The following is a 20,428-nucleotide window of genomic DNA, read 5'->3' as shown; positions in this document are numbered from 1 at the left end:
AGTCGGCCCGGCGGTTGGGGCGTAGAATTTGCGCTGGGGTGGAGAAAGAGGTGGAGCGTACGTCGTGCGTTCATGGAAAGATGGGAGCGGAGAGACGTAGGGACGCCGAAAGTGGAAGGAAACGATGCAGGGTCCGTAGTGCTTTCAGCCGAGGCGACAGTGAGGGGACCGGGCGGAAGGGATTAGCTGCCGGAAGGCGGAGCTTACGTAACCAGGGAAGAGTCCCAACTCACGCGTCCTTTCGCGAGAAGTGAAAGCACCAGAGGGGCGGGACCTTTAATTTATTAAATCCCGTCATGCAAATGAGGTGACTAGACAGGCCAATGGAAGAGTCCAAGGAAGTGTATCATCGACATCACGCAGCTTGGGCATTCTTCAGGCAGTTCTATTTATTTGCATAATATATGCAAATCATTTGAACAAAGATAGGCTAGGAATGGCCTATTCATCAAAATATTGGCAACCAATGACAAGACACATTTAATTTTATAACCTGTATATCTGATGTTGGCAATTTGTATTCACAATGGGTTTCGTTCTATGAAATGCAGCACTTGCCCCTCCTTTGTTCCTCTATTACTCTCCTATTTATTACTCTGCTCCAGTCAGACCTACTACCCTTTCAGCAAATCATTCAACAATTATGTTTTTTGTGTTAGTTTCAGGTGTACAAAACAATGTATTAGACATTTACTCAACAGTTATGTTTTGAAGGCACCGGAGATAGGCACAGAATATTGTAGAAGTAGGGGTATAAAATCAGACCGCGCCCGGGCAGGTTCAGAAATGTGTCTAGAAAAACGTAACTGTTAGTGGGAGAGATGAAGAACTAGTTAGAATTTAGGTTTGAGGAGAAGGTGCAGAGCTATGGCTCAGTGAACTGATGAGTGGAGGCATGGGTTTGGGGAGCTGGGCCTAGGCTGGTGTGGCTAAATTAAGGGACTGCCTATCTGTTACGGAAATATGAGAGCAGAAAAATTAGCAAGAATCAGATAAAAATACTACCCTGAGGTTCATTAAGATAGTTGAGATGACTTCAGTTCTCAAACTTTCAAAATGATTCTCTTGTCCCCTCTCCCTGGACAGCTACCACAACACAATTTCTTGGAACAGCTATTCATACTTACTGTCTCCAGTTTATTATCTCCTCTCATTCTCTTAAACCCACTCCAGTCAAGCCTTCACCCCTACCCTTTACCTAAACTGGGTGTGTCAAACACATCAGTCTCATAGCTTGAAATAGCATTTATGTGCTGATGACTCCCAAATGCATATCTTCAGCAAAGAACTCTCAAACTCCAGACTTGTATACACATTTATGTACTTGACATCTCCTCTTGGGCGTCAAATAGATCATTTCAAATTCAGTATGTCCGAAACCGAACAGTTGATCGCAGAGCTCCTCAAAACCTGCTCTACTCACAGTCTTCACCTTCTCGGCTGATGGCAATTTAAAAATTCCAGTAAAGTAAAACACTATGGAATCCTCATCAGCTCCTTTTATCTCGCTCCCCACTTTCAGATAGGAACTATGTTGAGAAAATATCCAGAATCAAACCTCTTCACTTCCACTGCTTGATCCATCCGTCCACCTTCATCTGAACCATCCTCATCTCTCGTCTGGGTTACCCCAACAGTCTCCGAACTGGTCTTCCTGAGTCTACGCCTGCTCCTACACTATTATATTCTCTACTGTGTAGCCAGAGTGGGCCTTTTTTTTCAAAGTAGGCCCCAAAGGAATCCTTCACTCAAAACCCTGCAATACCTCTCTGTTTCTCTCAGAATAAAGGCCAAAGTTTTTATAGTGACCTATGGGATCCTAAATGAGTTGACACCCTTTTATGTCTCTGATTTTATTACCCTCTCTACCTACCTCAGGCATATATCACCTCAGGGCCTTTCTGTTCCCTTTTTCCTCTGCTCAGTTGGCCTCTTCTGAGCCTTCCCCAAGGCTAATTACTATCCTAATATCTAACAACATATATTAATTTTACCTGTTTTTGTACTTTATACAAATGGAATTGTACAGTAAGGGCTCTTTTTGTCTGTCTTCTTCTGCTCAACACTATATTAATGAATTTCATCCACAATTGTTGTATGTAGTTATAGTTTGTTCATTCTCATTGCTGTATTATAATAATAGCCTACTGTGTGAATATAACCCAATTTATTTATTCTGAATGAACAAATTATTTAAGATCCCCAGCTCCTTTCTTCCTTTTTTTTTTTTTTTTTTTTAAAGATTTTATTGGGGAAGGGGAACAGGACTTTGTTGGGGAACAGTGGGTACTTCCAGGACTTTTTCCAAGTTGTTGTTGTCCTTTCAATCTTAGTTGTGGAGGGCGCAGCTCAGCTCCAGTTCCAGTTGCTGTTGTTAGTTGCAGCGGGTGGAGCCCACCATCCCTTGCAGGAGTTGAGGAATCCAACCGGCAACCTTGTGGTTGAGAGCCCACTGGCCCATGTGGGAAACCAGCAGCCTTCGGTGTTAGAAGCACGGAGCTCCAACCACTTGAGCCACCAGGCCGGCCCCCAAGATCCCCAGATCCTTTCTTCCCTTCTGGTGTCACCAGGGTTGTTGTGAAGATTAAATGAATTAATTAATACAAGTAAAGCATTTAGAATGGTGTCCAGTATACAGTAGGTGCTCAATAGAGGTTAAGTATTAATTTTGTTATATTCAGATATTTTATTCAACTCAATGATCTCATCCTCATCTGAGGTTCTATACAGTCACTGTAGCACTCTTTAGGATACCAGCCTGGCTTCACCATTGGGCAGGACCAACATGAGTGGCCTCAGTGACCCCGTCTGTTCTCAGTACATGAAACAAGCTGGGCCAATTGTATTCTCTCTCTTTCCAGGAAGTCAGGAAATCTGAAATAGTGGCCAGTGACTGGGGGTTGCTAGTTAATGCATCTGGACTCCTTGGAGGAGAGGTCCAGGAATAGTCTCACTGAAGGCCTGGGAGCTCTTAGGCTCCTGCCTTCCCCGGGGTTGGCTGTTTAACCCTTTCTGCCATCCAGAGATCCTGTATCCCCAGCATCTGCCCTCAGTATCCTCTTAATCTAAGCCCCGTTTCCCTTCATTAGATTGACTCAGTTTTTGTAGTTTGTCCCCAAAAGGACCTCAGTGACTCATTTAACACTTAAATTATCAGGCTTTATAGTGTTGTGAATCCTTTACTCTATTCAATAACACCAATTCTTTCATCCATCCATCCATTCAAATTTTAAACATTATTGAGGGCTTATGATATGTCAGGCACTGCAGAGTGGATCATATTATCTTCATTTTCAGATAAAAGACTCAGAGAGACTGAGTGATTTGCTAAGATCACAAAGCTTATGATGGGGGCCGGTCCGGTGGCTCAGGCGGTTGGAGCCCCATGTTCCTAACTCCGAAGGCTGCCGGTTCGATTCCCATGTGGGCCAGTGGGCTCTCAACCACAAGGTTGCCAGTTTGACTCCTCGACTCCCACAAGGGATGGTGGGGTCCACCCCCTGCAACTAAGATTGAACATGGCACCTTGAGCTGAGCTGCCACTGAGCTCCCAGATGGCTCAGTTGGTTGGAGCGCATCCTCTCAACCACGAGATTGCCGGTTCGACTCCTGCAAGGGATGGTGGGCTGCGCCCCCTGCAACTAGAAAACGGCAACTGGACCTGGAGCTGAGCTGCGCCCTCCACAACTAAGACTGAAAGGACAATAACTTGACTTGGGAAAAAAATCCTAGAAGTACACTGTTCTCCAATAAAAGTCCTGTTCCTCTTCCCCCATTCCCCCCCCCAAAAAAACACACAAAGCTTATGATGATGGAGAATGTTGGTTCAAGGTAAGCCTTGCTCTTCACTGTGGGCCTGGGTGATTTTTTTTTTTTTTTGTCTGTACATGTCTTTTCGTTCCACCTAACTTCCTTGAGGCCAAGGCTATCTTATACATCTGGAATCCCCCTGGGTGTACGAAACCATCTGCTGCAGTAGACACACTACACATTGGTGATGGATTGCTCATCTGGGCAAATCCTTGCTGCCCTTCCCTCAAAGATTCTTTAAAAAAAGAAAAATAATAATAATTCAAACCCAGGGAAAAATTTTCCCCAAACAGAGAGCAAACTGACTTCATCTGGAGGAGGAGGAGAATTTATTTTAGTTTGATTCTGGCTCACAATTTTGTCTTCTTTTTTCGTGTTGGGACCATTAGAAACCCCTTCAACCCCACCACATTTCCCCCACCACAGATCAGGGTAACTCAGAAATAGCTTTCTTGGCTGGAGGACCTGTTGGCTTCTCCTGCTCCCTCGCTTTCTCCTCGTACATCAGGATCCTGATTGAGATGGGAAGAGACACAGGAATCAGGGAACAGTCTTTTCAAGAAAATAAATCTTAGGCTGCTATGAAAGTCTGGAAGAGGATGGAGGTTGCAAAGGTGGGAGGAGGAGGAGGAAGGGCAGGGGTGGGAGAGCTGGGGGCTGTGGGGACCAGAACCATGGATGGGGATAGGAACTTGGAAGGGTCTTTCAAAGGATGGAGGAAATGGATGCTGAGTAATGTGTAGAAGGTGAGCCCGAGACGGGGGGTGGGAGTGGGGAGAAAACAGGTAAGTATGGGGGGGTTGGAAGTGGGCCTCACATTTTTAGAATAGCAGATCTCTTGCCCAACATCATCCTGAGAAAGTCAGAGTAGCTGAAAGTCTCCCCAGAGCCACTGGAAACTTCTCTGATTAATTTCTTTAGCTCCAGGTGGGTTTTGGGGACCCCAAGTTTCTCCAGCATTCGCTTCAGGGACATGATGTCTGGAAGTAGAGGGTGGGGCGAGAAGAGGGGAGCCTCTCCCTCTCCCTCTCTTTCTCTGCCCCCTCCACTTCCACATTCCCACTCCCTTCCTCCTACACTGGGAGCTGGGCCCTTTCCCACAGCGTCATGATGGAGCAGTGTAGGAGAGACACCCCCTTCCTAGGTCTGCACACTCCCCCAGGTCACCCTTTCTCACCAATATCTCCGTCTCCATTCAGGTCAAACTCCATGTATTTCTCTGGGGGAGGGGAGAAAGCAGGCCTGGTAAGCTCTGGCTAGAGGTTCAAGGCGGGGCACTGAGAGAGGGGTTGCTACTGAAAGCTAGGTTTGGGGGAGAAAGTGTGGAAGGAGGAGGTGGGACAGGCAGAGGAAATGGGGGTTGGGCAGTTGTGGGGTTCTATTAAGGGGTCCTGAACTAGAGGGGGTGCTGAAAGGGCCTGGCCAGGGAAAGGGATTACAACCAGAGGGGCAACAGAGAGACAGCCTTCCTTCTTCCCATCAAAAAAGTAGACTTTGTGTCTCTGCGGCCCCCTCTCTGTTCCTGGGGAAACCCTCCCCATCACCTCCCATCCACCCCTACAGTTTTCCCCTCACTCTTGAAGGCATCCAGTTTGGAGGGAAGGTCCTCATCACTGCTGTATTTGGGATCATCCAGGAATTGCTGTGGGGGGAAAGCCAGAACCCAGGTAGGTCCTCCCGGGCCAGGGCCCGTCCCCCCTGCCCTGCCCCCTTACTTTTTCCTTTTACCTTGTTCATTTCATCCAGTCTCTCTTCCTGCTGGGCCTTCAGCAGCCCAAAGGCTTTTCCTCCTGAGGGGTCACAAAGGTAATGTGTCCCCACACCCCTTCCTCTCCTCACCCCCACACCAGCCCAGGGCCATCACGGTTCTGCCCTCCTAGCCCCTGGTTCAGGTCTGTGTCTCCTTGTCCCCCTTCCAGACCTCTGCTTACTCCACCTTCCCTACCCTGTAAATCCCGGGTTTGGCTCATGGCTCAGCAGGTGCTGGTGGAGGTGCAGATGGAGAGGGACAAACTGGCTGTGTCTCTATCTGCTGCTCTCCTCTCCCACAGCCTCCGAGGAGGCCTCCCTCCCAAACTTCCCCTTTCTCCTCATTACCTCCTCCTCTATTCCCAGGCCTCACTTCCCCATCAGCTTCTGCTGACACTGGCACCCCAGGAAGAAGGGGGAGCTGGGTGTAGAATGGAGATGAGAAAAATGACATCCTCCCAAATTCCTCTTACGGAGAGCCCTGTGTATGCACGAAAGAAATATTTTGATAAGCCACTGGAGGTGTGGGGGAAGGGCAGGAAGACCCCAGGGGCCTTTATTCTCAGGAACAAATGGTCTTTGAACAGGTCCAGTGGTTCAGGTAACTCTAAGGCCTTGCATTCTGTCAGGTTTCATGAATCTGGGCATGCAGGTTGGGATAGGGAACGGAGGAAGGACTGGCTGGATATTTCTGTGCTGTGGATGGGAAAAGAATGTTAAGTCCAGGAAGGTAGCAAGATGGGTGCAGGGCTGGAAAGGGAGAGAAACTTCATTCCCAGTTCGGCAGCCCCAGAGAAGCACTTGGAAACATGGAAATGTCTATCGAAGGCACTTTAATTTGTTTGCTTTAGGATGTGCATTGTAACCCCCTCATCTTATCCCCTTGGAAACCTTTAGTAAAATCTAGAGAGCTCAGGAACTCGAGAATTTAAATAGATTCTTTGGAGGAACTGAAAGTGATGCTGAGAGAGAACATTTATGGATACAGCCAGGGGGGAGGCTGACATTGGACGTGTGCGCACATGCACGTGCACGGGTGCTGGTCACTGTGGGCTCAACAGCGCAGGTGAGTAGCCCTGATAAATGCCCTCCCTAGGCAAACATTTCATCCTTTTTGCTATCTAGTCACTCCTGGGGGAGAGGAGGGTAGTGCATCCCCCTCACTGAGACCCTTTTGTCCAAACTCCCTGCCCAGAGCTCCACCCACCCTGCTCCAGAATTGATGGAGACAGCTTTTCTTCTCTCCCCTCAGCCTGTTTCCCCTTCTGCAGCTATAAGTTTTCACTTCTCACTGCCCTCTCCCTGACCCGTGCAGGTGGGGGAAGATGTTGGAGGGGACTTTGACTTCTTGACTTCCCTCTATTGCAGCTGCCTCTTCCCTTGCAGAAAAAGCTGCAACCCTGCAGTCCCGATGGTCTCAGTGCCTGGTGGGGAGAATTCATTTATTTTTTATTTTTTTATTAGTTTCAGGTGTACAAAACAATATACTAGTTATACATTTACACCTCTCACATAGTGATAACCCCGCAGTCTACTCCCCTCCCTGTGATGTCATATGTATCTGCTACAATTCCATTGACTATTTCCCTATGCTGTACTCCACATCCGTAATTTTATATATATATGAATTCATTTCTTTGTTCATTAATTCAACAACATTTCCTGAATACTTACTATATGCCAGGTGTTTCTAAGCCCAGTGAACCAAACAAATGTCAACTCTTGTTCTCAGGGACAGTCTAATTGGGGAAGAGAGACAATAAAAATAAACAAGTAGGGCGGCCAGATGGCTCAGTTGGTTGGAGCGGGAGCTCTCAACAACAAGGTTGTCGGTTCGGTTCCCACATGGGATGGTGGGCTGTGCCCCGAAGGACAACAACTTGGAGCTGATGGGCCCTGGAGAAACACACTATTCCCCCCCAAAAATAAATAACTTAAAAAATAAAATAAAATAAAATAAAAATAAATAAACAAGTATACTAAATGTGGTAGGTGCCTATGGAGAAAAACAAAGTAAGGAAGGGGGCAGGAAGTGCTGTGGTGGACTGCAGTTGTTTTTTTTTTTTAATTTTAATTACATTTATTGGGGTGACATTGGTTAATAACATTATATAAGCTTCACGTGTACAACTTTATAATACAACATCTGTGTACTCCATTGTGTGCTAACCACCCAAAGTCTAATCTTCTGTCACTGTGTCTTTGACTCTCTTTACCCTCTGCATCCTCCCCTCACCCCACCCCTTTTTAAAAAAATTTTATTGGGGAATATTGGAGAGCAGTGTGTTTCTCCAGGGCCCATCAGCTCCAAGTCATTGTCCTTCAGTCTTTAGTTGCAGGGGGCGCAGCTCACCATCCCATGCGCGAATTGAACTGGCAACCTTGTTGAGAGCTCGCGCTCTAATCAACTAAGCCATCCAGCCACCCCTGGACTGTAGTTTTAAATAGAGTAGTCTGGGAGGCTTCACTGAGAAAGTAATATTTGAGCAAAGATTTCAAGGAGGTGAGCGAATAAGCCATGTGGATATATGGGAGAAGAGCATTGTTGGCAGAGGGAACAGCAAGTGCCAAGGTCCTGGGGTGAGAACATGTCTGGATATCTGGAGTATTTGTGAAGCAGTAGGGAGGACACTGTAGCTGGAGCCAGGTATGTGAGGGGAAACAGAGGCAGGAGATGAGGCCAGATTGCGTAGGGCCATTGGGAAAACTCTGACTTTTATTCAGACTGAGATTGCCTTCCAGAGTGGTCTTTCCATCCTGGATGACTACCATGGTGAGCTTGAGCTTAGATGCCCAGAAAAACTTCCTGGGATAAAGTGACAGCTGCTCTGACCATGGGACAAAAGTAAAGAGTAAAGAGTATCTAGCAGGGCAAGAGGGTGGAGAATGAAACTCAGCCTAAACACAGATGTGGGGAAAACCTGTGAGGAGCAGACATACAAGAAGACACCTCCCACCCAAACTCAGGGGCCAGGCTCCCTGGACCACAGAGAGGGCTAGCTGACAGCAGTCAGGGCTAAAGGGGAGTGGGGCCTCTGGTAGAGAGCTGCAAGGATGCAATGCGGGGGCTACAGCAAGGAATCCACTGAGAACTTAGAAATAAGGAAAATTGAAAACGCTGACAGGCTGCAAAATCTAGATCTGAGCAGACATATGCAAAATCTCCTTAAACAGTGGTTCTCAGAGAATGGTCCTTCCGCCAGCATCACATGGAAACGTATTAGAAATGCACAGTTTTGGGCCCCAGCTCAAACCTCAACTTGCCTGTATTTTAAATATCTTGTCTTTTACTTAATGTGGTAGTAAAAAAGTACGTGATTTAGTCTATTGCAAACTTTCATTGATATTTTGATAACTGGAATTCAATATAATTGGGTTACTTTGTTATACGCATATATCTTTGTTTTATTAGAATGCCAAAGAGGTCCGTGGCACAAAATGAGTAAAAACCCCTGTTGTGCCTCCCCTCGTCCCTGGGGCCTGGGCTGGCAGTATCCTGGAGGTTCCCATACACCCCCTCACACCTTCATAAATAAACTGTCTCCTCTATTAGCCTGACGAGAGGATGCTTTTCCTTTTGGGACCCTGACTGAGGCAGTGTGCATAGGTGTGCATGGAGGGAGTGAGGGGCTGGGAAGAAACAGATCTCTGCAGCTGTTTCTTACTGGAAATGAACAAAAGGGCATCCTGGTGTATGCACCAGACTCGTGGCCTGCTAAACCAGAGGCTCCCCGTGAGGCAAGGTGGGAAAACACGTCAGGATTCAAAGCCTATCCCATGCCACTCCTTGGAACCATAACCCCCTCACTCATGTTGTCTTTGCCAAAAGCCTTTTCTTTCTAAAAAGCCTCAAAGTAGGGCTTTGCGGGGAACATGACAGCAGTTTATTTCTAAAGTTTCCTTTCTCCTGGAAACCTTATGGAGCAATAAAGAGAGATTGGAAACACACACACACACACACACACACACACACACACACACTACATTTTCAGTGAAGCTAGAAGACACAGAATACCTACAAACTCCATCTTTTGTGTATGTGGGACCAAATTCCCAGCCAAGCAGGCAGTCCCCAGCAGTGCCTCAGGGAAGAGCTGGAAGGAAGGGACGGTCCCAGTGACAGGATGCAGATAGCAAAAGTTCCTTCCAAGACCTCACCCTGAGAGGGCAAAGCTGAGGCCAGGGCTGACTGAACAGATTTAGTGCTGGTAAAGGTGAAGCAAGACTGTTTTAAAGTGTCCAAAGGAACCCAGAGGTCTCAGAGAGTACCAGGAAAATTCTTCTAGTATTAAGTGCATCACTTCGGTGCACTGTGGAGAGGGCCTCCTGAGGCCTTCTGTGAAATAGAGAAGCTTAAGTTTGCCGGGAGACACTTGCTTAACTGGGAGAGGCTCTCAGAGGAGAGGAGGTAGTGGCTACATTGAGGTGCCAAATTTAAGGAAATAATCTTTTGCTATGGCAAAACAGGAGGAACCCTTGAACTTGTAAGTCTGGAAAGCCATTCTGGGCCCTCTCCCCACCCTCCACAAGGTCCTCAGAAAAATCTAGCTCATTTAAATATGAGTAACAAAAAGAAATGACCAAAGCTTCTTTTCAATTAACTATGAGAAAAAAGGTGAAAAACAGTAACACAATTTACCAACAGATGACAATACACCACAAGTATATTGCCAAAAGCAGATGGAAATTGTAGCCCAAACTCCCATCATGAATTGAAAAACAAAACTTTGTGTAGCCTTTTAGCAGTAAAGGAAGGCCACACATCAGAAATATAAATACTCAGAGAAGAGATGATAATAGGCGGTTATGAATGGGAACAGGAGGAAAGATATAGAAGAGAAATACGAAGCCATTTCAAAACTGAACACTAAATTTCATGGGAGAATAAAGACATACGTGGTCTTACAATTAAGTTCGCGAACTCATCCTAGAAAAAGTGCTACATACTTCATTGCTGAATACCACTACGGTCACCTTCGAAGTACTCCCCTTGGGAAGCTATGTACCGATGCCAGCACCTAGTCCACCTTTCAAAGCAATTTTGGAACTCTTTCTCTGGAATCACCATCAGAGCTGTCATCATATTACGCTTAATGTCCTGAATGTCATCAAAATGTCTTCCTTTCAATATTTCCTTTATCTTGGAGTAAAGAAAGAAGTCATTGGGGGCCAGATCAGGTGAGTAGGGAGGGTGTTCCAATACAGTTATTTGTTTACTGGCTAAAAACCCCCTCACAGACAGTGCCGTGTGAGCTGGTGCATTGTCGTGATGCAAGAACCATGAATTGTTGGCGAAAAGTTCAAGTCGTTTTCGTCTAACTTTTTCACAAGCCTTTTCAGCACTTCCAAATAAACTTGGTTAACTGTCCAGTTGGTACAAATTCACAATGATAATCCCTCTGATATCAAAAAAGGTTAGCAACGTCGTTTTGACTCTTGATTTGAACTGACGGAACGTTTTTTTGGTTGTGGAGAATTGGCTGATTTCCATTGTGCACTTTGACGCTTTGTTTCAGGATCACCTTGGTACACTCATGTTTCATCACCGGTGATAACATGGTCAAAAACATCGTCTTGCCTCTCCAAAAGGTCTTGGCAAACTTTGACTCTCCTTTGCTTTTGTTCATCGGTGAGCTCCTTCAAGACCATTTTTGCACACACCTTTCTCATGCCAACAATTTCAGTTCAGATATTCCTGTTTCTTTATTGATGTTTACTTGGTCTGTTATGCTTCTCACAGTCAGCTGAAGATTTTGACGCACAATTTGACGAATTTTTGCAATATTTTCGTCAGTCCTGCTCGTTACTGGCTGCCCTGACCTCTCTTCATCAGTGACGCATTCTCTCCCCTCAGAAAAACGTTTAATCCATTTGTACACTGCCGTTTTCTTCATGGCATTATCCCCATAAACTTGGACTAACATGTCCCTGATTTCACTTCCACTCTTGCCAAGTTTAACAAGAAATTTAATGTTTGTTCATTGCTCTAACTCAAGCTCAGACATTCTCATGACGGCACACAAAAACATGCAGCAACAATAATAAACGCCACTCAGCAAGACACTGCCACGTGTCGACACGAACACAGCTGTGAGACACTGATATACCAAGGTTATGAAACCTTTCTGAGCTGTTTGTACAGTGCTGCCAGTGTAAGCGCACAGTGGCAAGTTCTCGAACCTAATTGTCAGACCTCATATAATATACATTCCTAACTTTTAAAATTATAAATGACTTGCAAATGTTTTTATTTCTATTTTTTAAAGCAAGCAGTTGCTATTATGAACACCTTTTGTGAAATGTTTTTATTATATTGGTTGAGATGGTCATAGGGAGTTTCCTCCTTAATCTCTTAATGCAGTGAATTCTATGAATAGGAACTAGGAATTAACATGAATAGTGAATTGCTCTTCTAGAATAAAGACTGCTTGGTTAAATTGTTTTATACTTAGTCAATTCTGGCTTACATTTGTTAATATTTGTATTGTTCCTTCTTCTTCTTGCATCTATGTTCATGAGTGTAACCGTTTTACAATTGTCCTTTCTCAAATTTTCTTTGCCTGGCTTTTGTATCAATGTTATATTAATCTCATGAAATAAGTTGAGAAACTTTTCCTGTTTTCTGATTGCTAAAATAATTTTTGTATGTGTGGAATGATCTCTGTTTTGAAGATTTCATAACGATCTGGGCTTGGGGTGCTTTCTTTGGTGGTTAAATTTTTAACAACTGATTCATTTCTTTAATGGTTATAGATACATCAGGCTTTTAATTTTTTCTTGAGTAAGTTTTGGTCATATATTTTTCTAGAACATTATTCATCTCATCAAAATTTGCAATCTAGGGCGACCAGATGGCTCAGTTGGTTAGAGTACATGCTCTTAACAACAAGGTTGCCAGTTCGATTCTGCATGGGATGGTGGGCTGTGCCCTCCGCAACTAGATTTAAAACAGCGACTGGACTTGGAGCCTAGCTGCGCCCTCCACAACTAGATTGAAGGACAACGACTTGACTTAGAGCTGATGGGTCCTCGGAAAAACACACTGTTCCCCAATAAAGTCCTGGAAATATACATTGTTCCCCAATAAAATATTTTTAAAAAATTTGCGAATCTAAATATTTTCTGTACCTGACATTACATTCCTTTTAAATTACGTATTTTTGGTCTGTGCATTCCTTTTCTCTCCTTTTTCTGCTTAGTGAATTTGGTCAGAGATTTTCAGTTTAGTAGTCTCTGTAAATATACATTTGTATTCTGCTCTATTGTCTTTTTTTTTTTTAAGATTTTATTGGGGAAGGGGAACAGGACTTTATTGGGGAACAGTGTGTACTTCCAGGCCTTTTTTTCCAAGTCAAGTTGTTGTCCTTTCAGTCTTAGTTGTGGAGGGCGCAGCTCAGCTCCAGGTCCAGTTGCCGTTGCTAGTTGCAGGGGGCACAGCCCACCATCCCTTGTGGGAGTCTAAACCGGCAACCTTGTGGTTGAGAGGATGCGCTCCAACCAACTGACCCATCCGGGAGGCAGCTCAGCTCAAGGTGCTCAAGGTGCCATGTTCAATCTTAGTTGGAGGGGGCACAGCCTACCATCCCTTGCGGGACTCGAGGAATTGAACTGGCAACCTTGTGGTTGAGAGCCCACTGGCCCATGTGGGAATCGAACCGGCAGCCTTTAGGAGCATGGAGCTCTAACCGCCTGAGCCACCGGGCCGGCCCTCTGTTGTTTTTTTTGTTGTTCTCTATTTCATTAATTCCTAAAAGTATCTTTGTTACTTCCTTCCTTAGTTTTTGGGGGTTACTCTGTGCTTTTCCTAATTTCTTGAAATATCTGTTCAACTCATTGATTTTCAAATTTTCTTTCCTAACATGCACATTTACTTTTTTTTATGAATTATTTTAGCTACATCCCACAGGTTAGGTAGGCCGTGTTTTTACTGTCATTCAGTTCAAAATATTTTAAATTCTATTATAATTTTTTTTTTAAAGATTTTATTGGGGAAGGGGAACAGGACTTTTTTTGGAAACTGTGTACTTCCAGGACTTTTTTTTCCCCGTCAAGTTGTCCTTTCAATCTTAATTGTGGAGGGTGCCATTCAGCTTCAAGTTGTCCTTTTCAGTCTTAGTTGTGGAGGGCGCAGCTCAGCTCCAGGTCCAGTTGCCGTTGCTAGTTGCAGGGGCGCAGCCCACCATCCCTTGAGGGACTCGAGGAGTTGAATCGGCAACCTTGTGGTTGAGAGCGCAGTGGCTCATGTGGGAATCGAACCGGCAGCCTTCGGAGTTAGGAGCACGGAGCTCCAACCGCCTGAGCCATGGGCCGGCACCTATAATATTTTATTTTAACATTTGAATTATTTAGAAATAGGTTTTGGAAGTTCAAATACATTAAAAATAATTTTTTTTTAAATTTCCAAATATATAATATTCTTTGTTATTGATCTTAAATTGTCATAGATTTTGTTCAGCAATTGTGTTCTATATGACTTTGATTCTTTTTTCCAAATGTCTGTGTGTACCTGAAAAGAATGTGTATTTTCTAATTTCCCTAAGATACTACATATTGCCATTTGATCAAGCTTGTTATTTATGTACTTATTAGTTTCAGGTGTACAAAACAATGTAATAGACATTTACACCCCTCACAAAGTGATAACCCCCTCACCCCAGTCTACTCCCCCTCGGACATAGTATATAGCTGTTACAATTCCATTGACTCTATTCCCTATGCTGTACTCCACATCCTGTGACTACATATGTATTAAATTTAGTTGACATTATTATTCAAAATTATGGAATGCTTCATGAATTTGCATGTCATCCTTGTGCAGGGGCCATGCTAAACTCCTCTTTATCGTTACAATTTTAGTGTATGTGCTGCTGAAGTGAGCACTAGATCAAGCTTGTTGATTGTCTGGTTTCATCCTTCTATGTCTTCAGTAATTGTTTGTCTGTTTGATTTATCAGTTTCTGAGAGATGTGGGTTAAAGTCTTCCTCTAATATTGTAGATTAAATTTTTTTAGAAAGCATCCTTGCACCAGGTCAAGGGCAGAATCAGGAAAGGCTTCTCAGTGGAGGGGTGATCAGCCCCCACAGGGAAGAGGTGAGTGCCTTGCCAGACCTGCCTCATTCTTCCACCCAGAGAGAAATGGAGGAGAAAGAGGGTGAGAGATGGGGTGGGGAAAAGAGGTGTGCTGATGGAGAGAAGTGGAGAGGGAAAATGTGGAGAAAGGTGGGGAGGCAGAAAAAGAGGTAGAGAGAGAGATTATGGAAGAAAAAGAAATATGAAGAAATAGGGTGTCTGTCACATGAAAAATGCTCACTAAATATTTGTTGAATGAATGGATTAGTGAATAATCAGACGTGTGTGTGTGTGTGTGTGTGTGTGTGTGTGTGTAGAGATGTTTAGAGAGATGTGTGGTATGGGTAGAGAGATAGGGAGAAAACAAGTGATATGAATAAAGATGGTGAGACAAAAGAGTTGTGGATAGATTTGAGGGAGGTAGGAGAGATAAGGAGAGAGATGAGGGGAAGCTATATAATGGAAGATAAAGCTAGGGTGTCTGTCTGGCACATGGAAGGCATTTGTAAAAACGTTGTTGAATGGGTGGATGAGCCTCGATGCTCAGAGAGGGAGGTGTGGAATGATACTGAGAAGAAACCACACTGTTCCCCAGAGAAGCAATTTTACAGAGATGAGGAGGGCCTTTAACTAGCAGTGAGAATTAAGAGGCAGGGAAAGATACCTGAGATATTTCAGAGGCAGGTTGGACAGGACTTGAGATTGTTTGGATGGGGGAATTGAGAGAGAAGGAATAATCGGATAAATCCAGGGGTTTTTTGCCTTGAGTGAATGGGTGGATTGTGTTTCCATTCACTAAGATGGGGAATATAGGAGGCTGACCCAGTTTGGTGGACGCTGATTATTTTGAAAGGCCTGCGGAACATTCTGGAGGCGATGTCTAGAGGGACGTCAGATATTCTGGACACAGACCTCAAGAAAGAGGCGTGAGGTGAAGGTAGAGATATAGATTGGGGAAGCAGTAGTTAACACTGTGGCTATGACAGGAGTGCCTGGGTAAGCCCATGGTAGATGCTCAAAATTTGTGATTGAAAGTGAGAGAAACAACCTAAAAGTTGTTTTAGGAGAATGGTGTGAATGTACACGTGCAGGGAACAGGTGCCTGAAGGGATCAGTCCTGATTGCTCTTATGTTCTTGTGAAAGAAGAGGTAAGATTCCAAAGGGGAACAGCTTCCACAGTGACAAGATCCAAAGTGCAGTCATGTAGAGTCAAGGTGATGGTTGGAGTGGAGAAGATGAAGCAACTGTGAAGTCAGGTATCGAAGTCATTTGCTTTGTACACCTGAAACTAATAATAATTAAAAAAGAGCATAAAGAAAGAAAAAGTCATTTGCAAGATATGTACATGAATGTTCATAGATTTATTCACAACAGCAAAAATATAACAAACAACCCAATTGTATATCATGAGGTAAACAGATAAACTGTATAATGGAATACCACTCAGCAATAAAAAGGAACAAGCTACTTCTACAAGCAACAACATAGATAAATCTCACAGACATTATGCAGAATGAAAGAATCCAGATACAAGGGTGTATGTCATATAATTCCATTTATATGAAGTGCAAAAGCAGATTAAACTAGGCCTCCTCCCTGCTCCCACCTGGCCGAGAGGGAGGCACAATGGTGGCGCCCGTTCCCCTGCTGCGGCCCATCACCCACCTCCTTCTGGACACTGAACGGCTGGCTCTCTTCAGAGGTGTTCCAAGAAACCTGTGGTCGCTATGAGAAGACGTACACGTAGGATGTGAAGTCCCACGCACTAGAGGCGGCTCGGGTCATACTAGACGTCCTGCAGCTGCCGATGTCCAAAGACGAGCTGGTGGAAGACAGCCAGGCGAAGCTGCAAGATGTGTTCCCCACGGCCGCTCTGATGCCAGGGCTGGAAAAACTCGCCCACCATCTGCGGAAGCACCACGTGCTGTTGGCGGTGGCCACCAGCTCCGGGTCCATGTCCTTCGAGATGAAGACCAGTGCACACGAGGAATTCTTCAGCTTGTTTGATCACATCGTTTTGGGGGATGACCCCGAAGTGAGGATGGCACGCCGGACCCAGTCATAGTCACATATCTCGCCTGTGCGAAGAGGTTCTCCCCTCCTGCCCCCATGGAGAAGTGCCTCGTCTTTGAAGACACTCCCAACCGGGTGGAGGCGGCCCTAGCAGCGGGAATGCACGTGGTTATGGTTCCAGATGGACACTTACACGGAGACCTGACGACCCAGGTCACGGTCGCACTGCGGGACTTCCAGCCGAAACTCTTCGGTTTGCCGGCCTGTGAGTGAGAGGGCCTCCACGCGGCTTGGGGGTGAGGGGGTGCGCACTGAGGGAGCCATCCTGCCCAGGAAGCAGCAAGGATCCGTGCAACGCCCACATTGCCACGGCAACAGCCATTCCATCTTCACCACTTGTGCGCTTGCTCTGCAGTAAATGCAAGTGAAAAGCCTAACTTGACAGTCGAGAAAAAACAAAATAGAGACAGCCCAGAACAGAGATCAGAACAGAGATCAAAATTGTCCTATGAATAATGATATGAGTGTATTTGCATAGTCATATAATAATCATGTACAGTGAATATGCATGCATACATATACATGGTTGTGTGTGAATATGTGTATGCATATATATGTAAACACATACTTTTCCAAGACAAAATGAAATTCTATTTGTGTTCATTTCTTTTATTTATTTATTTATTTTTATTATTATTTTTTTTATTGGGGAAGGGGAACAGGACTTTATTGGGGAACAGCGTGTACTTCCAGGCCTTTTTTCCAAGTCAAGTTGTTGTCCTTTCAGTCTTAGTTGTCCGCAGCTCAGCTCCAGGTCCAGTTGCCCTTGTTATAAGTTGCAGGGGGCAGAGCCCACCATCCCTTGCCGGAGTCAAGGAGTCCAACCGGCAGCCTTGTGGTTGAGAGCCCACTGGTCTATGTGGGAATCCAACCAGCAGCTTTCCGCGGTAGGAGCATGGAGCTCCATCCGCCTGAGCCACTGGGCCAGCCCCCTCAGTGCTGATCTTAACATGCAGTAGCAACTGATAAAAGTGAGATGATAATTCTATTTGCTTTATAAGCTGAGTGGGAAAGCCATGTCATGGATGAGCCCTTAACAAATCGTTTACCTGAAACTAATAGAAAATAATATTGAATGTCAACTGTAAGTGGAAGAGTAAAAAAAAAAAAAAGAAAAATAAATGAAAATAAATCTCACGTACAATAAGAAAAATAAATAAATAAAAGGAGGCTTATAACCCAGTTCATATCCTGGCTTTACCATTGATTAATCTGTATAACCTTAAACAAGTTATCAAAACACTGATTCTCAGTTTTTATATTTGTGAAATGTGTACAACACCTAAATTTTCAGGATTGAGTAACTTAATAGTGCCTGGTATATAGCAATTGCTTTACGAATATTTGCTGTTGTTAAAGAGAGAGTGAGAGATTCGGTGGGTGTGGTGAAGGGGAAATTTTGCTTCTTCATTCATGCTCATTTTTTATTTTAATTAAGAAAAATATGTCTTTGTAATAAAATAAATTTTAAGTCGGAAAAAAACCCAGATTAAACTAATCTATAGGGGTATAGATCAGTGGTTGCTTCTGGGAGGGGAGAGGGATTGACCAGAAATGGGTTTAGGAAAAAATTGGGGGGTGATGGAATTGCAGTGTTGTTGACATATATTTGCCAGAGGTCATCAAACTGTACACTTAGGATCTGTGCATCTGACTTTATATAATATGTCTTAGTGTTTAAAATGTCATTTACCTGGACATTAAGTCTTCCAGAGAGATGAGGAAGCTGGAGAGTCAGGTGCCAGAGAGGTTGAAAGAAGAAACTGGCAACCATTAATTAGTTGAAAAACATTTATAAGGACTTAACCAGAGACGCCACCCACAACTTACCCCTGCCAACACTTAGAGGAGGAAACGCCAGTGAGGTGGGATCACCTGTGCTGGGATTCCAGAGTCCCTTCTGTGTTGTCACCTCTTTGCTCTGAGCTTTGAGCTGGGAGTTTATTGGCCCTAATCACACTCAAGTCAGCCCACAGCTGGATGTTAAAGAAGTTAGAACAGAGATGTGTATACATCCACTTCACAGCTTTGCTCTTTGTTGTCTTTCCTCTTGAGTACCCGGTAAAACTTTCTTTTGAAAAATTCCATCCTTGTGTCGGCTGAGCTAATTAACACAACAGCTCCCACCCTGCAGGTTAAAGCTCCCTAGAGGGCCTCAGAATTATTAAAAAGGGTCCACACATATACCAGGATATATTCTAGATGGGCTTTAAAAAAATCCAAGTATTGTCTTTGGAATCTGCAACATTTTTGGATACTGAAAATCGTAGATAGAGAAAAGAGGAGGAGAAAGCAGGATACCCTTGAGTTCAGGCCCAGCTATAACATTGGTCATCCTAGCCCCGGACTGGGGAGGACATAGGGGCAAACAGACAGTACAGCGGGGTCTGAAAGTTGACAGGTGCTTGTCATGCAGGGCATCCGGCGGGGTCTCTGGTCCCACTCCCCACATAAGAACGCAGGACATGGTGAGGCCAAAAAGGAACACCCACGGAGCCATAGGTAGGGGAGTCATACCACTGTATTCTCGCTGGCGGCTGGGTTGGAGAAACAGGAAACAGGAGCAACACAATTCTCCACCCTCACTGTGCGGCTTGCAGACTCAGCCACCATCTTCTTGCTAGCTCCCCCTTTTTCTGCTAGCCTAGCCACGGCAGTTATATTCGTGGCCAATGGCTCACTGGTTACAGCTGACGACCAACTAGCCACAGCTGCTGGCCATTTGATCACAGTCGATGGCCATTTACTACCTGAGCCAGCACCTTTCTATGTGAGGCCGAGAGCCTGGAAACTGCTTTTTGGGGCTCTGTCCCCACACTCCACCCCTACAGGGTCTCGCCTCACAATCTACTCGACAAGCGTCTTCCGCGAGGGGCCCTGTGCGAGGAGCCTGGAGGTGAATGCTATCTCCTGGACACAGCCAAGCTCTCTGGTCACAGCCAGGGTTTCTCAGGGCACCACCAGTACTTCTGGGCACAGCCAGACTTCCTGGACTTCTTAGGGTACCACTAGTCTCCCCGGGCACAGCCAGGGTTTCTCAGGGCACCACCAGTACTTCTGGGCACAGCCAGACTTCCTGGACTTCTTAGGGTACCACTAGTCTCCCCGGGCACAGCCAGGGTTTCTCAGGGCACCACCAATACTTCTGGGCACAGCCAGACTTCCTGGACTTCTTAGGGTACCACTAGTCTACCCGGGCACACGAGGGCCTCTCAGGGCACTGCCACTCTCTCGACACAGCCAGACCTCCTGGACTCAGCCAGGGCTCTCAGGGCACTGCCACTCTCTCTGGACACAGCCAGACTTCCTGGACACAGCCAGGGCTCTCAGGGCACTGCCACTCTCTCTGGACACAGCCAGACTTCCTGGACACAGCCAGGGCTCTCAGGGCACTGCCACTCTCTCTGGGCCTCTCAGGGTACCGTGCTGGAACAACAGCGGCTCACAGTCAAGGTGCTTACATATTCTCGATGGCTGCCGGTCAAGACACAAAAGCAAATATCCGCCAGTTCCATTACATGGTGGTATGTTCCCAAACAGTCAAGTGGTCAATTAAATTAGGGATGGAAGGCAATTCCCCATAGTCCATAGTCATTTGCCAGGGCTGTCCTGAGGGTGAGGGATGACCTTGACCTCACCCTCAGCTCCCACGGAGGACTCAGCAAGCCTTTCCTCCTGGGACTACAAGTCCTGCATCCGGGCTGCCTCAGCAAGCACTTTCCAGC

General features: G+C 45.3%; 1 protein-coding gene, 1 non-coding gene and 1 pseudogene across 2 annotated transcripts; 1 reads left to right on the top strand and 2 right to left on the bottom strand.

The window, feature by feature from the left end:
• Positions 1–4,116: 4,116 nt before the first annotated feature.
• AIF1 (allograft inflammatory factor 1) lies at positions 4,117–5,891 on the bottom strand. The gene is made up of 6 exons (XM_033102732.1): positions 5,756–5,891; positions 5,539–5,600; positions 5,386–5,452; positions 4,988–5,029; positions 4,628–4,790; positions 4,117–4,322 (listed from the first exon to the last, which is right to left on the bottom strand). The coding sequence occupies exons 1-6, from the start codon at positions 5,778–5,780 to the stop codon at positions 4,238–4,240; spliced, it is 444 nt and encodes a 147-aa protein (XP_032958623.1). The 5' UTR covers positions 5,781–5,891; the 3' UTR covers positions 4,117–4,237.
• An 8,441-nt stretch (positions 5,892–14,332) lies between these two features.
• Positions 14,333–14,439, bottom strand: LOC117020949 (U6 spliceosomal RNA). Its single transcript, XR_004422773.1, has one exon. It is a non-coding gene; the product is annotated as a U6 spliceosomal RNA (small nuclear RNA).
• Positions 14,440–16,023: 1,584 nt separating this feature from the next.
• Positions 16,024–17,141, top strand: LOC117020513 (pseudouridine-5'-phosphatase-like; annotated as a pseudogene).
• The last annotated feature ends 3,287 nt before the right edge of the window (positions 17,142–20,428 follow it).

This window comes from Rhinolophus ferrumequinum, chromosome 3, assembly GCF_004115265.2.
Source record: "Rhinolophus ferrumequinum isolate MPI-CBG mRhiFer1 chromosome 3, mRhiFer1_v1.p, whole genome shotgun sequence".
In the NCBI taxonomy this organism is placed as follows: domain Eukaryota; kingdom Metazoa; phylum Chordata; class Mammalia; order Chiroptera; family Rhinolophidae; genus Rhinolophus; species Rhinolophus ferrumequinum.
This window is presented reverse-complemented; position numbering and strand designations above follow the sequence as displayed.

Coding starts and splice junctions, on each gene's coding strand:
- AIF1 (XM_033102732.1), bottom strand. CDS start 5,780: ATGAGCCAAACCCGGGATTTACAGG. Junction 5,453..5,538: donor GACTGGATGAAATGAACAAG/GTAAAAGGAAAA, acceptor TTCCCCCCACAG/CAATTCCTGGATGATCCCAA. Junction 4,791..4,987: donor GAATGGAGACGGAGATATTG/GTGAGAAAGGGT, acceptor CTCTACTTCCAG/ACATCATGTCCCTGAAGCGA.